The sequence below is a fragment of the Microplitis demolitor genome, chromosome 2 (genome assembly GCF_026212275.2).
Source record: "Microplitis demolitor isolate Queensland-Clemson2020A chromosome 2, iyMicDemo2.1a, whole genome shotgun sequence".
Taxonomy (NCBI): Eukaryota; Metazoa; Arthropoda; class Insecta; order Hymenoptera; family Braconidae; genus Microplitis; species Microplitis demolitor.
In genome coordinates this window covers 17,342,804-17,360,558 of record NC_068546.1, presented here as the reverse complement: position 1 = coordinate 17,360,558, position 17,755 = coordinate 17,342,804, and the positions used below count along the sequence as shown (strand labels likewise).

At 30.6% G+C, this 17,755-nt stretch overlaps 2 protein-coding genes across 6 annotated transcripts in view; one reads left to right on the top strand and one right to left on the bottom strand.

Annotated features, from left to right (window-relative positions):
- LOC103571472 (GPI ethanolamine phosphate transferase 3) overlaps window positions 1-15,529 on the top strand; it is a 45,888-nt gene extending 30,359 nt beyond the window's left edge. For 2 of the 4 annotated variants that reach the window (XM_053736901.1, XM_053736904.1), the window contains 3 exons: window positions 244-467; window positions 674-898; window positions 10,667-11,153. In XM_053736901.1, coding sequence (XP_053592876.1) covers window positions 244-467; window positions 674-868 — 419 coding nt within the window. In that variant the 3' untranslated portion in view covers window positions 869-898; window positions 10,667-11,153. Of the gene's footprint in view, window positions 1-243; window positions 468-673; window positions 899-10,666; window positions 11,154-15,451 lie in introns of those variants that run through there. The other 2 variants (XM_053736902.1, XR_008403327.1) reach the window with 2 other exon arrangements.
- Window positions 1,564-16,348, bottom strand: LOC103571470 (uncharacterized). 2 transcript variants are annotated; one of them, XM_008549637.3, is made up of 4 exons: window positions 16,235-16,348; window positions 13,959-15,727; window positions 13,805-13,844; window positions 1,690-1,774 (listed from the first exon to the last, which is right to left on the bottom strand). In XM_008549637.3, exons 1-3 carry the CDS (start codon window positions 16,329-16,331, stop codon window positions 13,809-13,811), a joined length of 1,902 nt encoding a protein of 633 aa, XP_008547859.1. In that variant the 5' UTR covers window positions 16,332-16,348; the 3' UTR covers window positions 1,690-1,774; window positions 13,805-13,808. The 2 variants fall into 2 exon arrangements, with proteins under 2 accessions (XP_008547858.1, XP_008547859.1); XM_008549636.3 differs by lacking the exon at window positions 13,805-13,844 and having other exon boundaries at window positions 1,564-1,774.
- Window positions 16,349-17,755: the final 1,407 nt, after the last annotated feature.

Here is a 17,755-nt window from a genome sequence, read left to right as displayed (position 1 = left end):
ATGAGCTTTTTTTTTGTTTGTGCGATTTTCAAGATAGCAAACATGTTGTGTTAATAATTTTTACAATTTTTAGTTGATTGAAATGAAAGATTATGCACATTTTGAGAAGGAAAATTCGTCTTTCGTTTGCAGAGTGAGGCTTTTGATATCACAAAAAATTTAATAGAAGTTCTTTGATCAATTGAATTCTCTGAACAGTTGATTTCATATTAATATTATTAATAATGTTGATTCTATTTGTAGGGATAAATACGTTTGGATCACACATAATAATGGGTATTACATTACCTCTATTAGTCATTATGCCATTAACAATAATCGTAATGATTCCGAGTCTTTCAAAACTTAAATTTCACATTAATGACGAACTAAAAAAAGGTGAGCTAATCTTGTTCGATCGACAATCCACGTTTCATTACTCGCTTCTTTTAGTTGTTGGGAAATACTTCCTTATCCATGGTTTGCGTGTATGTAAATTTTTAATTTGTGTAATACCCCTGATTAAGAAAAATGATTTGATTCGTGCTAAGTGTATATCTATATATTACCCAATTCAAATTGTTTTAAATGATATCAAATTGTTTTGAATCATTTTAAATCATTTTTTTTAATCAGGGATGTCAACTATTGTTATACTATTATAGTTATTATAGACTAATTTGTTTATTTACAGACTTTTGGATGCATGTTAGCTGCAACAATTCTTTGTCGCCACTTAATGGTATGGAAAATCTTTGCTCCAAAATTAATTTTTGAAGGAATCTCATTGCTAGTTACTTTAGGAAGTGTTTTGGTGTCATTAATTATGATAATGAGAATCGATAATCGGGTAGAACTACTAATAGCACGAGTATCCAAAGTGAAGTGATGTGATATTACGAACAGATTACAAAATAATGTGAGTAAATAACTAATAATGGAAGAAAATATTATTAATGTGAAGTGTCGAATTAAATACTAAATATTGTGAAAATTTTGTATGATACATATAAATCATGACGTCTTTTAATTCGTTTCAAAAGGATCTTTTTTTTTCAATTTATGACTAAAAATGAATAACCAGAATATTTTTCTTGTTGAATGATGGTTTTGTAACATATGAAGACTACCCTGCGTGCAATGCATTGCTGATTATAATATTCATGAAGCAACGCACTTGATGCAGGATTGCGTTCAAATGTGTCTCAATACTGTCTCATGATACTTAAGAATTTAGTAACCCAGATATGTATATGAAATAACCGTCTGTTCAATATTACGAAATTTCCTTCAATTTTAGCGGATGAATTTGCTGGCTGATAAAGTAAAATTTGAAGTTACACTTATAATTTTTAAAACTTAAGACAATCTTGATAACTTTTAAAAGTAGTTGTATCGCTTGAAACTTATTGAAAATTCTGTATTCTATTTTCACAACAATCGAGGTAAATTAAGGTGAATCTAATAAATTTCACAAATAAGAGAAATAATTGTCACCTCTAAATTTATCAACGTATATATATATATATATATATATATATATATATATATATATATATATATATATATTTATACACATATATATATGCCAATGATTCTTTATTTAGATAAATCATTTTAATTACATTTATTTGAAGAGATTGATGACATACTAGAAAGAATTTATCTTAAAAAGCCATAAAAACAATTTAAAAAATATCTAGTGATGATGTCTATAATTTTTGTAGGACTCGTAAAAGTCGGCCCTATCAGATCTCTCATTCCAGTTTGGGTAGTTTTGATGATTCGGTAGGTTCTGTAACAGAAGATTAACTGATGTTATATAATACTTAATGTACGTATATTAATTCAGTAGAGTTTTACGTAATTCCCGTATATCGATCTGCATGTACTTCATATTGGATGTTTGTTGTCAATTTATTTATAAACTATTCATTGAAAATATGTCTTTATTATCCTTTTCGATTTCTTTTCTATTGTAATTTTTCTGAAAAAAGTATGAAACGCTTAATGTTATCATCGCCGTATGTTGTTCTGCTTGTATTTCATATTTTCTTGCTTCACGGATTTATTTAATTAATTTATCATGCCACTGTGCACGGATGACACACAAAATCTTTAAACATTCCACAATTTGAAATAATTTAATAATGCTTTAGATCAACGCGGTAATGCGCCGAGTGCACTACCACTTAAGCTATTCAGGACTATGTTGTATTCCGTTCAATCAATCTATTGAGTGACACTGTCCGTCGTACGTTAGCGTTTGTGGTTAATTAAATGATGCTATATATTAGGAAAGTAAGAAGTACGCTTAGAACGACATATGGGAATAATTACGTAAAATGCCGGACACTTTTAAAAAATCAGACCGAAACGTGAATCGCTGCGCGCGCGTTTCCATCTCGCTGTGAATTTAACAACACCTAACTAATATAAAGCGCATTTATTTATTGTAATATCTTATTATTTAAGTATTTATATTATTTTGATTAATTATTTAATGATTTATTTATGGATTATTAATATTATTGTTTTTTTATATTAATTTTTGATAATTATTTTGAATTCTATGTATGGAATCAATATTTTCATTTTAGTCAATATGACACTTGTGAGTAGAGGATATTGTAAAAAAATATCGATCGAAGGGAGAGTAAGTCGATATAGTGGGGACAAAAATCAATATCTCCCTCCTACCATGAACCCGATGAAAAAAGTTTTTGTCTAATTATATATGATTATATATGTTCATATATATGATCATATATGATTATATAAAATCATATATGAAGTTATATATAATCATGCATGATTATATATGGGGTCATATATAATTATATATGACTCCATACATAATTAGATCTGATCATACCTGGCTGTAATAATCCCATATATAATCATATAGAAGTCTATATATGATCAGATCTGATTATATATAAGTCTATATATTATTAGATATGATCATTCCTGGCTGTTTTAACTCCATACATAATCATATACAAGTTTATATATGATCAGGTCTGATTATATATAAGTCTATATATAATCAGATTTGATAATATATACACTGTTAAAAATTTTTGTAAAATTACAAATATTTTACAAAACAAAATATGAGTAAAATTACAAATCAGTGTGTTGTTAATATAATAGACAATACAATCCGAGCAATCTACCAAAGCGTGTTAGGAAACCTACCAAGTAGAGTTGGTGTTTTACTATCTTTATGTAGTAATCTTACACGTATTGTGATTTTACCAAACCGTTGATCAGTTCCTAATAAAAAGTTTTCAAAATTTACAAACATTGTTTGTAATTTGATTTACTACAATTTTTTGTAAATTTACAAAAAAAAATTGTAACTGAAATTACAATAAAGTCATTAAAAGTTTACAAATATTTTCAGTATTTTTACAACTCTGACTTGTAAATTATATAACCCACTGTAATTTCGCCAAAAATTTTTATTTTTCTCACTCGTTTTTTAATTTTACCAAACCGTTGATTAGTTTCCAATAAAAAGTTTTTAACATTGACAAACATTATTTGTAATTTGATTTACTGTATACTTAATACAGCATGAAAAAACTTCCGATGATCAAAGACGTTTGGGTTAAGACAAAAAAAGATGGAGGTAAGTGTAATAGGATACGGTTTCGCATTACTGGACATATTTTCGATGATATAGTAACCAGAAAATATTATATTCTATCTTCGGCCATAATTTTATAATAAAGTTTTAAAATCGTGGATAAAACAGCGATATCGCAAATTTTGAGATATTTAATTAGATTTATCTCGGAAACTACTGGCTCTACAGTGATGGACTAAATTACCTTTTTTGTAGGGAATAAAATTCTTTGGTGAGAATTTTTTTTTACACGTTCAGAGCATTATTCCGTCGATGGACAAAAAAAAAATAGTCGTTTCAAACAAAGCACCCTAATGAACATACATAGCTTGATACGGCCACATATGACTTGATATAACTATGTATAGTAATTTTAACTAAATTAAAAAAAAATTAAAAAAATTTTTTTTTTTTAATATTTTGGCGACGCAAAGATTATCAGATATGCGGATAATTGGATTCCTCATCGAATTGGAAATTTTTAATTCAGAGAAAAAAAACACTAGACTTACTAATGACCGCATCCGCTTCAGTAGGATCCGAATCCGGGACCTTTCGTACGAGAGACCGACGCTTTGACGACTAGGCTATGTGGCTGACAATTACAATGAAGTTTAGTTGTGCTGCGTAAGATTAAAAGAATGTAATCCCATTCGCAAAAGCAAAATATAATTATCAATATGCTGTTAGTGATTTATAAAAAAATTCCTATTTTCTTACACTAGAACATCCTGTTTATAAGTAATTGTAATAGTCAGCCGAAATTTTTTATATAAAAAATCTGTATGTCTATGTATGGCCATATATACCCATGTATGAACTATATACGGTCATGCATGGCCATATATGCTTCATTTTCACGGGTAAAGATAGGGTTGAAATTTTATTCAATATAGTTTAACAGAATTCCATTTTAAGAAATGTATATCATTCACAGATGTAACAGGGAACTTTGAATTTTCCGCGCTTAATTACCGTGATTTTCTATCATGTGCGCGGTCGATATAGTCTATTACTGCCCCAGGGTTATCCGGGGTAGAGTGCGACTGTCGTCCCGAGCGGAAATCGTAGGGGCTTGTCTGTCAGTCCCACTTAGCGATAAGTAGGGGTAGCTAATTTTCCGGAAGTAGCCGAATTCGGTCGAGTGGGTGTACAGTGATAAGTGAAGAGACAACCCAAACTGAGAGACAACCGGACAAGACGCCGAACCATCAAGACGCTTCCATCACACAGGTAATTAATTAATTCTAAACTTGGATTCTTTAGTGGAACCAAGCGATAATTACATTAAATATTATTGATACCAGGCCGTTAGCCGGTACCTTTTATATCACTGTATTAATTATCTGGAAAAGCAGGTGAAGGAGCCAACACCAACTAAATTAAAAGTGAGGCGAGAATTAACTGGAGAAAAGACACGAGAGACAAGCAGGAGAACGCGACGAACGAGAAGGAAAAGGATCTAAAGAGAGACGGAACAAAGAGAAACGCATCGAAATAATCAGGTATTAATTAAATTAATTATTTTAGGCCAAATCCGAAATATTAATTTAATTTAAAAATACTTAGTCGTTCGTCGAGGTATCCGCGTCTAGGCCTGTATTTAATTAATTAGTCGTAAAGTTAATTTATTAATAAAATTAAGCCAGACGGTTGTCTAACCGGGTCCAGGCCCAATTGCCGGGTCCAGGGCGTTGTCTTAAAATTCCAGGCCGTCGCCGGAGTTACTGCGTCGTAGAAATTAATTTACCAATTAAAATAATTAATTTAATCAATTAAAATATTAATTAAAATAATTAATCAGACTGAATTAACGATTAAGTAAATTAAAGATAAATAAAATTAGTTAATAAAATTATTATGAAATATTCTCGGCATAAGGAAATCTGAAAACAAAAGTCGGGAAAGTTGAGCCAGAATTAGAAATGAGACTTCATTACTAACTTGAATTGTTAATTATCGTGAAATTAATTCAGTATTAGATGAGAGACTAATAGTAGTTGTTGTAAAGGAGTTAAGTTAAAATTAATTAATTAATAATAATAATCTTCCTTCCAAATTAATTAATTAATTTATAATTGTGTGGCGGGAAAAGCCATTTTAAAGTCAGTGTGTGTGATAAAAGTCCAGGGGACTTGAGTGCAGTATGTGTGGGAAATAAATTTTAACGTGTAAATAGGAGATAAATAATTCGGGAGGTAACTGATTTTAATTGTAAGTCCAAAAGTAGTTGGCAATGATTTTAACTGAGTGTGAGTGTGTGTGTGATGCCAAGGTAGTGGCTACGTAGTTAAGTAAATTAAGTCCAAAGGTAATTGGCAGAAGTTATAAGGTCAAAAGGTTAATAGTTATAAGGTAAATGGTCAAAGGTTATAAGGTCTAAAAGTTATAAGGTCTAAAGGTTTAATAGCTATAAGGTTTAAGTTATAAGGTATAAATTATAAGGTCTAAAGTTATAAGGTCATAAGTTATAAATTTATAAGGTTTTAATTGAAAGGTTGTGAATTAAATAAAAGGGAATATTACTGTAATAATTTAAATCTAAGTTATTTATAAAATTATCCTACCTCTTCCTACTCTTACAATTAAATTTTACACCGACCCTGAGTATTAAGAACCGGTTCTGGAAGACCGTTAATCCTTCCAGTGGCGCCCTTAAAAAGGTAATTTAAGGACGACCAGAGTAACAGCCTAGCCCTGTTATACAGAAAAAACAATATAGTCATGGCAGCCCTCTGGGATAGTGCTGAGTTCTTTGTGTAAAAGAAAAATTCCAGACAGTACTCTATGCTATCTAGACTGTATCCACTATTCTCCGGAAAAGTAGTTAACACTGCAACTATGTATGGCCATACATGCTCATACTTGGGCTATGTACGGCCATATACGGCCAGATATCTTCAATTAATCGTGGGCATATACAGTCATACATAGCCTTGTATGACCATATATGCTCATACATGGACCATATAAGGCCATGTATGGCCATATATGGACTATATACGGCCATATCTGTTCAATTAATCACGGACATACATGGCCATATATAATCATATATGATTATGTACATGAACATGTATGGCCATACACGGACTATATATAGCCATATATGTTTAATTAATCATGGACATATATATAGTCATACGAAACTATGTATGGCCATACATGGCATTGTATGATTCATATATGGCCATGCATAACTGTATTAAAAAAGTTTGTAAGTCCATGTATGGCCATATATGCTTCATTTTTAACGGGAATAAGTTGAATATATTCGGCGTACGTCCCATAGTTTGGCGCATACACTCCGCGACAAAACTTTAGCACACTACACATTTTTCCTTACAACTCTTAATAAAAAGAAATTTTTAACTTTCATATTCTACGATTAAAGACGGCGAGTCGATGTGCTTATGTAATTATTAGAAAGAGACATCTATTGTTTACTTATAGGTTTCGTGTAAGATCATACCTCCCGAACGGCGCGACAAAACTATAGCACACATTTAGTGTGTGGTTGTTTAGTGAACAATTTATACGTTTTGTTTTCGTTTGGTAAATTCTATACGTATTTAAAAGTATTACATATTTTAAATATTAGTTTATTTTTTTATCATGCCTCGTGGAAAAAAACTTAGTATAGCTGAAATAAATATCATCAATAATTTAAAAAAAAAAATTTAATGTGTCACAAATAACAAATATAACAAATAGATTTAGAAAAGTCATCATGAATTATTTAAAAGATCCAGAAAATTATCTAAAAAAAAATCCAGGAGGTCGGCCAAAGGTCATAAGTGATAGAGATAGACGAGCAATTTTGCGAGTTGCTTCAAATTCTGCGTTAACAGCGACTCAAATCGCTTCTACAGCTGGCGTGAATACGAATGTAAGAAATGTTCAACGTCTCCTTCATGATGTTAAGCATTTAAAGAGGAAGAAAATGTTGAAAAAACCACCTTTAAGTAAAAAACATAAGAAGGAACGCTTACAATTTGCCAAAGAACATATCACATGGAAAAAAAAGTGGCGTCATGTAATATTTTCGGATGAAAAGAAGTTCAATTCGGATGGCCCTGATGGATATAAGTATTACTACCATGATTTAAGAAAAGACGACATAATTTTAAGTCGCAGACAGTTTGGTGGAGGAAGTGTTATATGCTGGGCTGCTATAGGCTTTGAAGGAAAGACAGAAATAAAACTTATCTCTGGGAAAATTAAGAGTGTAAATTATATTAAATTGATCGACGAACAGTTAGCCAAATATGGAACACAAATTGGAGGTCAGAATTATATTTTTCAGCACGATAATGCTGCTGTTCATACTGTGAAACTCGTTAAAGGCTATTTTTCCGAACATAATATTCCAATTTTAATGTGGCCAGCGCACTCCCCTGATTTAAATATTATTGAAAACTGTTGGGGTAAACTAGCACGTGCTTTATACTCAAATGGTAAACAATATAATAATGTTGAACAATTAAAAAATGCTGTCCAAGATGAGTGGAAAAAGTTAGATCAAGATTGTATTAAAAACCTATTTGAGACGCTGCCAAAGAGACTGATTGAAGTTTTAAAAAACAAAGGAGGATATACTCATTACTAAAATAAAAATTAAAAATATTGATCAGTTTTTTAAAATTTTTTTTACCTAACTGTGCTATAGTTTTGTCGCCTTATTCGGGTGATAGGATTTTCAGCGGAACGTATAAGTAAACAATCGCTGTCTCTTAGTAATGTTTGCATAAATACTTTGACTAACTGGCTTAAATCGTAGAATGTAAAAGCTGAAAGTCTTTTTTTATTAAGAGTAATAATGAAAAATGTAAAGTGTGCTAAAGTTTTGTCGCGGAGTGTACGCGCATAGGCGCGTTGAATAAATTCCTTAGAAGATTAGACAAGGATAGCGTATTTGGCTCCTTGTATTACAATACTATTTAAAATATTATTCTCTGGGTAAAATTTATTTTGTAATTTAATAGTATGCGACCCAGTGTTGTCAAGTATATATTGAGTACCCGTATCTATCTCTCCCCAGAGTAAATAATTTAAAATAAAGAAATAGATTTGTTTTTTATTTATATACAATTTATATTAATTTTTGAAGGTAAATTTGTAATTTGTAATTTGAATTCCTCCGTGGATAATTTAATTAATGATTATTATTATTTGGCTAATATGAGTATATCATTATTTGATGAAATTTATGGTAAAGAATTAATGTGTAGTAAATGATATTTGGTATTGTCATAATTTGTTGGATTTATACTTATAGATATTTGAATGAAATAACTTAGTAAAAAAAATCCAGTGATAGCCAACATTTGTTTATTTATTTCCTGGATTTATTTTAGTAATATTATTCCTTAATATTTTTTTTCATTATATTTATTTGGTTGTTTTTCCGCTTGGTACATACATTCTCGCTCAAAATTTTGTCCCGTGATCTCTCCCCTGATTTGTTATAATTTTTGTCCGTTTTTATAAAACGAGCTGGCGCCCTCGTGCACTAACCCAGCCTGAGGAGCTGGTCCAGGCACACTTTTATTTTACTTATTATTTTGAGTCATATTTATTATTATTATTTATAATTTTTACTACACGTGGGTGACCACATACGGATTCCGGGTTTTATTCGCGTGTCCGTCGCGTTAATAAAAACGGTTTACGCTATAATTATACTCTTTCAATCTTACGTAGCACCAATAAACTTCATTGTTACTGTTGGTTGCATATCCTAGTCGTCAAAGCGTCGGTCTCTCGTACGAAAAGTCCCGGGTTCAAATCCTACTTAAGCGGGTGAGGTCATTAATAAGTCTAGCGTTTTTTCTCTTAACTAAAAATTTCCAATTCGATTAGGAATTCAATTATTCGCATATCTGATAATCTCTGCGTCACCAAAATACTTAAAAAAAGAAAAATTTTTTTCAATTCTTGAAGTATAACATTACACAAAGTTTTTTGACAAATTTTGCGCAAGACTTACAACCCGGGAAAAAATCAGCGAGCATGATTCAGGCAAGACCAAACATGATCTATACCAAGTCATGTCTGATCATGCAAAGTTATGTCCAATCATGCAAGACGAGGAATGAATTGTCACGAGTGATTCATTCATGAGTATGCATTATTCATGAAAAATCATGCATGGCTAGACATGACTATGCCTGATCATGTATGAAGGGCAATCAACGTTCATGCATGAACCAGTATGCTTCAGTATGATTTTACATGAGCATCCACGATCATTCCTAATCTAGGAAAGCCGTCCTTAATCATACATGATCATGAATGATAATGTTTAGCGGATAAATAATGGCCATACATGACTGAGTACGGCTTTGCATGTTAGCACATGAGCAAGTATGATTCCGTTAAGTTCTGCTTGATCATGCATGATTCATGCAAGGCCATCGTCAATCATGCATGATTAAGTGTAACGAGGTAAAAATGGTCATACATTAGCATTTATGATTGAGTATGGTTCTGCACGATTCATAAAATCATGCTTGATCACGCATGACATATACAAAGTCATACTCAATCATGCATAGGTGGAAAGAATAGTCGTTTATAAGCATTTATGATTGAATATGACTTTGCATTAATTAAATTTAAAAATCTATAATTATAAAGTTTTGTTATAGATAAATGGATGTCTCTTCATTTTTTAATTAATTTCTAATTTATTTAATCAATATTTACAGAAAAAAAATTTGCATTCAGCACAAATAAAAAATTAATCACTTAAAAATTATTATTCAATATTTTAAAACTTTTGGATAAATAATTTCCAATACGCAACACGTTGTTACATAGTTTTTACTCAATTTATTGTTAGAAAAATCATTTTTCACTTTTAAGTATAGACATTACGAAAAAAAATTAGCGGATGCCATAACACGACGATCGCGAGTTCGAGACCCGTCACGGGTAAAATTGCAGAAGTACTTTTCAGCCAGTAAACATTAACTATACAACAATATTAACAAAATAAGTTTATTTAAAATTGAATTATGGTTATTTAAAATTTTTTTTTAATAATTCTAGGAATTGTGCTTGCTCAGGCCTGATTATGTCAGAATATATACCAGCCATGAATATGCTTAGTCAAACATGATTAGGCTTGCTCAACCATCATCATGCATGATCAGGTCTGATGATTTTTTTCCCGGAAGTATAAATCTTTGGACCATTGTCTGCAGCAAGATACAGTCATATAAAGACATAGGTAGCTAGTTGACTTGAAACCACGCCCGCGCAAGACTGTTACGAGATTGTCTTGTGTACGTCGTCTTGGAAAAGTTTATCCAGAAAATCTGAAAAGATTCTTGTGAATAGTGTCTTCACCAGCAACTAGTAATGGCAATTGTTACATGTGAATTTAAATGGGCTGTTTGAAACTATTAAATGAACAATTTAATTTCAAATGAATAATTTAAAGTTTTTTAATAATGATTCAATTGATAATTTGAACTGTTGAAATAATAGTTTACTGTTAAATAAAATCAACTATAAAAATCAATAACTCTATTCTAGACATATGATTTGAATATTTTGTATAATTAATTCATAATCGAATAGAAGTTAGAAATAATTTTTATTATCTATTTAAAAATAAATAAAAAGAGAAAGGTACATTTAAAATTTTGGTTTTGATGAATAGATTAATTACCAATGGCAATAAACGAAAAGTTTGAATAATTTTTAATATCTATATTAGGGTGGGTCAAAAATCAACTTTTTCTGAAATTTTTCTTCTAATACCAAAAATATTGTTCATTGTGCTATGAAAAAAATTTAAGCGAAGCGCAAAATTTTTTACTTGATATCTTAGGTTTCTCAAAATAAGTTAAAGTTCAAAATTATCAAAAAAATTTTTTTCTGGACTTATTTTGATCGGAAATTTAATTCTCTAGACAGAAGGTTCTTATACCGATTTATGAACAATTGACAATTCCTGAGATAGTTGCAGTTTTTGCTTAATTTTTTATTTTGTAGGAATATTTATGTTCTACAAAAAAGGTTCTCACATAAAATTATGTATGATCAATAATTTCTGAGATAATTTTAGTTTTTATGTGAAAGTCGTTATTTTTTTCCATAACATTGTTTTGTATGGGCGAAAAATAGTCTATAAATAATTTAAATTGCCGAAAAGTTAATTTTCTACACAAAAGGTTTTGATGTCAATGTTTATATGTAAGGTTAAAAATTACCAGGATTATCGCAATTTTGCTCAATAATAATCACTTTTCGTTTTATAAATACTGATTTACTTGGGAAAAAATTTTACTATTTTTAACTTCCCGCTAAGAAAATCGACGATTTTCAAAAATTTCGGGAAGTTATTGTTTACACACCGATTTTCGAAAATCGAGTTTTCATCAGATGTCGACGTTTTGAGGTCCTAGGAAGCTATTCTGACTATTTTCAGAATGATGTCCGAGTGTGTGTGTATGTGTGTGTGTGTGTGTGTGTGTGTGTGTGTGTGTGTGTGTGTGTGTGTGTGTGTGTGTGTGTGTGTGTGTGTGTGTGTGTGTGTGTGTGTATGTGTATGTATGTAAACTCTTTGTAACTTTTGAACTAATGAATCGATTTGGATGGTTGAGGTGGCAATCGAAAGAGCTTGTTGGCTGTCAACTTTCCTGAAAATTTCAGATTATTTGATCGAATAGACTCGAAAATATTTGCGAATTACGACAAAAAAAAAAAATTTTTTTTTTAGTTTTTTAATGATTTCTCAAAAACGACTTATACGATCGACTTCAAAATTCAATCAGCTCTAGTATTCAATAAAACGCGTCGATTGCCATCTCAAACATCAAAATCAGATAATTCGTTCGAGAGTTATCGCGGGAGAAAGAAATGGTGAAAAATGGTTTTTTCTAAATATTTTCGAAACGACTGACGCGATCGATTTCAAATTTTAATCAGCTCTAGAATTCAATAAAACGCGCCGATTGCCACGTCAACTATCAAAATCGATTGATTAGTTCAAAAGATATCGGCGTTGCAATGTTAAAAAAATAACATTTTATGTTATTTTTTCCGGATACATCATAATATAACGTATTAAAATGTGCCTGATATCATACCAACTCATCTTTTTTATGGTTTCTTTTGATCATATAATGTCATCGAACTCGGTTTTTAGTTTAAATCATATTATCAACCAAAAAATCGATAAAACGTAGTTTTTAATATTTTTATCGGATATTTCATATTTTATTGTTTCTTACATGAGTCAGAACTTATTTAAATCTTGATTTTGATCCCTGACATTGATTTCTGCCTCAATACACTTATTTTACTGAACATAATCAGGAACTAAATTTTAAAAACCGCTTCATTGATGATTTTCCATTCTTAAATATTCAAACTTCAGCATAACAGGTAACTTGTTAGAGCTTGAAAAGATCGTAAAAAAACAATTGCATGTGATAGCATTTTCGAGCTCGAAGAGCTCGAAAATATATCTACACTAATGTTTTCGAGCTCTTTGAGGTCGAAAACAGCGGGAAGTTTTGGGGCTGGCCCGCAGGGTCAACCGACGCCCAGATTTTTTTTTTTTGTAATTCTCTATAAAAATACTTTTTTAGTCAATATAATACCTTCATCTCATATTTTCGTATTTTAAAACAGTGGACTATTTTTTAAAACTTTTTATTTGTAATAAAAATTAAAAATTTTATTTATACTAAAAATTATACTGAGTTAATTGTAAATACTATTTTTTAGCGAGTGTATTACGTAAAATTATACCTAGTCGGTATCAACCTAGTGGATCCAATTTATGATAGTCCTATGGTAAATTCACCTATTTTGCGGTAGGCATTAACCGTATTTTACGGTAGGAATCTACCGAATCGTACGGTAGGCATTTACCATGGAACTACGGTAAATACATCGTAAAATACGGGTTTTTACTGTAACACGGTAAATCATTATATTTCAAAATTCATGTACCACATTTTACGATAAATTACGGTTATTCATCGTTAATTAGATCCACCAGGGGGATAAGAAATAATATATTCCGAGGTGAGACCAAGAAATTTATAAAGCGTAAGGAACTATTTACTTTCTTCATATATACTATATCGATAATTCAGTGTACAAAAAATTACGTTACTACGAATAAACTTATAATGTTACCCTATTAATTTCAAAATTACTTGTACTAACGTTTTTACACGTCCATTATTGAATGCTGAGGCATTTTTATCTGCAATTAAATGATTTTGTAATAACACACCTATCTTTTCCATTTATACTTATATCTATAGAACGTAAATATTTTATATTTAATCGACATAAAATTTACAATAGTTAAACTTACAAGAAGTTTCAATCCACCTCCTTGATGTCCTGGCACTGAACCTCCCCCAGCTTGAACACTTTCTACTGTTCCAGGTGGCATACTTTGATAACCTTGTCTCATAGACATTTTCAACGCTCGCTTATATTCGTCTTTATCGTTCTCCTGTCCATTACTGTAATCTTTACTTGAGATATAATTTTCTCCATCATTTTCAATATCTCTCGTTGCTACTTTCTTCATTTTCTTAGATTTTGGAGTTGAATTTTTACCTTTAACGTAAGCCATCCAAAAAGGCTCAGTCGGTTGAATTATTGGAACCAGAGGTTGATTAACTGAAACTTCAGGTTGATACACTGATGCAGAAGGTTGATAAAATGATGTAGGAGTTTGATAACCTATAGGTTTATTTGTTTCCATTAATTTATTTAGAACAGCATCGGCAAAAGTTTCATTAAACATATATTTTTGTCCTGAGTATTTGTCGTCCGAATATTGATTATCATCTTGATCAGGATCTTCAGTAGTACTACTTTTAATCGCATCGGAAACAGCCATACTTATATTCTTCTGGAGTTCAGTTAGTATGTCAAATACTTCACTCAATAGCATCATTTTTTGTTTGTACGGTATACTGTAGTCAATTCGTATAGGTTCATCTAAACTTGTGGATCCCGCTTTGGTAGACTTGACACCTTTTTTTCCTATTGACATAGATAATTTCTGAGCCATAATCAAATCATTAAAATTATCAAACATATCTGTTTTCAATGATCCAAGTTCAGCAATAATCGAGTCAACAATTGCATCTTTGGCAATTGATAAGGTTTGAATATCATTAACAGACCGAGTAACACGATTTTTGGTATCATCTGGGACGTCATTAAAAAGAGATCTCGTAATTACATCAGATGAAAAATCAATATTAGTCGCGTCAAAGCCAGCAGCAGCTTTGGCAGCAGTCTTATTTGCGATACTTTTAAATAATTTATCTAAGAAAATAGAAACCTTTGTCGTATATTCTCCGGGAGCAGGAATAATCGACGATGGAGCCCAAAAACCTGGAGGTACGATTGTGCTCTTAGGTAGGGAAGATTCAGTTGTGATTTCTTTAAAATTAGAAAACGATGACCAAAACTTTGAAGGGACCATTGTACTCTTAGCAATTGGTGTATCTGTTTCGAGATCTGAAGTATTGGTACTGAGACTTTTAAAGAGTTTATCTAAAAATTGAGTTTTTTTAGCTGCAAATATGCTAGCAGGATCGATGGCTGGGCTTGGATTATACAGTCCGTACGCACCAAATCCCTCATAAGGCCCAAAAGGTCCAAATACACTAGGTAAATATTGTTGGAGAGAATTATAGTTATAGACTTCGGGATCTTCGGACATCGATCCAAATATTGGGTATAAAGGGGGTGAACCTTGATTAGTTGGAACATTAGTTATTGGCGTTATGATGCTTCGTTTACGTTGATATAATGAATCTGATGAATCAAAATCATTGAATTCAGTTTCAGGGTATGAGGAACCGTATTCCGAAGCAAATAATCCAAATTTAGAGTTCATGGGTTTTGATCGTAAAAAAGTGGAAAAATTATCAGATAAGCCTGTGCTCGAATAATCAACTGGATCCAGGCCACCAAAGAGTTTCTTTAATAATTCGGTTTTTTGCGCTATCATCATTTTTGGATCAACGAACTTCGGGAAGAATGAAGGCTTTGGTATGTATGGTACATTGACTGTATTCATTTTAGACTCAGGTAATGAACCAAGAGATCGGGAGTAAACTGTAAAAAAAATTATATTACGTTTTCAGGATATCAAAGACCAATCATATTATGTATTTTTCTCTATCGTTCACTTATGCAATGTTTTGTCAGCATTATTCTGACATCATCAGGCATCTTAAATCTAAGTATTTTGACTAAAAGAGTATAGTAATGATAATATATTAGGACTATATGTGTTGACTTATTCATGATGCCTGATGATGTCAGGACAATACTGACGAAACATTGCATAATTGAATGATAAAAAAAGATACATGATATGATTGGTTTTTGATATCCTAAAACCTTCATATCATTTTCTATAGGACCTAAAATTAATAATGGAAAAATTAAACTTGTCATGAATATATTTTTATTTTTATTTGACGACAAGATTTTTACATAAAAATGGCTAGACAATTCGAATTTTTTTTATTTATAATGAGATTATAATAGGTTGTATTTTTGATAATAAAATTTCCAAAAACTTTGCTCATTATGTGAATTATATTTTATTTAAGTTACCTGTTTTTCCTGCATATTCTTTCCATGGTTTAGCACTTGCAGCAATAAAAAGAATAACTGATATTGACAAAATACACAAACCTCTTTGTTGGAGCATTTTCTTACTATATGATGATTAATAAAAAAAACCTGTCTTTTATATCAATCTTTTTTCAATATAGATAATCTAGAATAATCCTATTGGATTATTTGCCTGATTCATATGCATACATGTATTAAACTAACATTAATTTATCAAGTAGACGCCATGAAAATAAAATAAATATCTAAATGACACTATATCAATTGTTGGACACTTGTAGATTATAAAATAACTACAGTCTCTTTATTAAAAATAAACTTATCTGTTCCATTCTGATGACGGCAGTTTGCTTCCTGCTTAAAATTTAATCAGCTTTATTAAAAATCATTAATTATATATTCTGTACTTACTACTTTAGAAGAAATAACCATTATAATCAAAGAATTTTTATTTTGTAGTAAAAATTTCAATTATTTACATGCTGTTGATTATTTAGCTATAGTGAACGCAGTTTCATGAAACCGAGAAAAATTCAAGAACTCGAGAAAAACTTAACCATACAAGGATAAATAAGGGCTCAATTTTTAGTGCATTTTTACTAGAAAATTATGGTTAAAATTACTAAATTTAAAATGTAAGCTAAAAGTAAGTTTTGAATTTGAAATTTTTTTTCATGTTGAGAGTTGAATTTATTATTTATATTTAGTGATGTTCATTGAGAGAGAAATATGAAAAAATACAATGCGTTAGTTATACCTTTGCAATCTATCTAGTGAAGTCTAATAAGTGTAGTATCGTACATTTTACTATTCAAAATAGTGATTTCATCACAAAATGTTAGATTGGAATCTTTTCAATAGATCATTGCATTCCCGATAAAATTCCTCTAATCAAGTTTTCAAAATTCTGAAGTGCTCGTCAGTTATATGCATTTAAATATTGATTTATTATAAAAAATCGTGTTTGCAATTTTTATGATTGATTATTGTGAAGTTGGACGTAATCTTTCTAACTACAAATTTTTTTCATTGATGATGACTAAAACATAGGAAAAAGACTCATCTGCTTATTGGAATGAAAATCCTCAATTAATATAATTCATTTTCACTCAGAAAATTCAATCGAAAAGCTAGTTTAATTTTTCTAAGCAAAAAAATTTGAAAACCGGTTTCTTCTGCGGACCAGCCCCAAAATTTCCCGCTGTTTTCAAGCTCTTTACGTTTGAAAACATTATTGTAAATATTTTCAAATTTTACAAGCTTGATAATACTCTTAATATATTGGTATTTCTAAGCTCTCCAAGCTCGGAGAAAGTAACAATTTACATAATCAGACCTGTTTACACTCAGTCAGACATGAACCATCAAATTCAGGTCTGGTTTTTCAATTCTTGAGCAAGTCTGCTCTTAAGATCAATAGATGCTAGTGTCTTTTTCTACATATGTGTCTTGCTGTAGATACTTGTGACCAGATTTAAATTGCAAGCCTAGTGCAAGCCT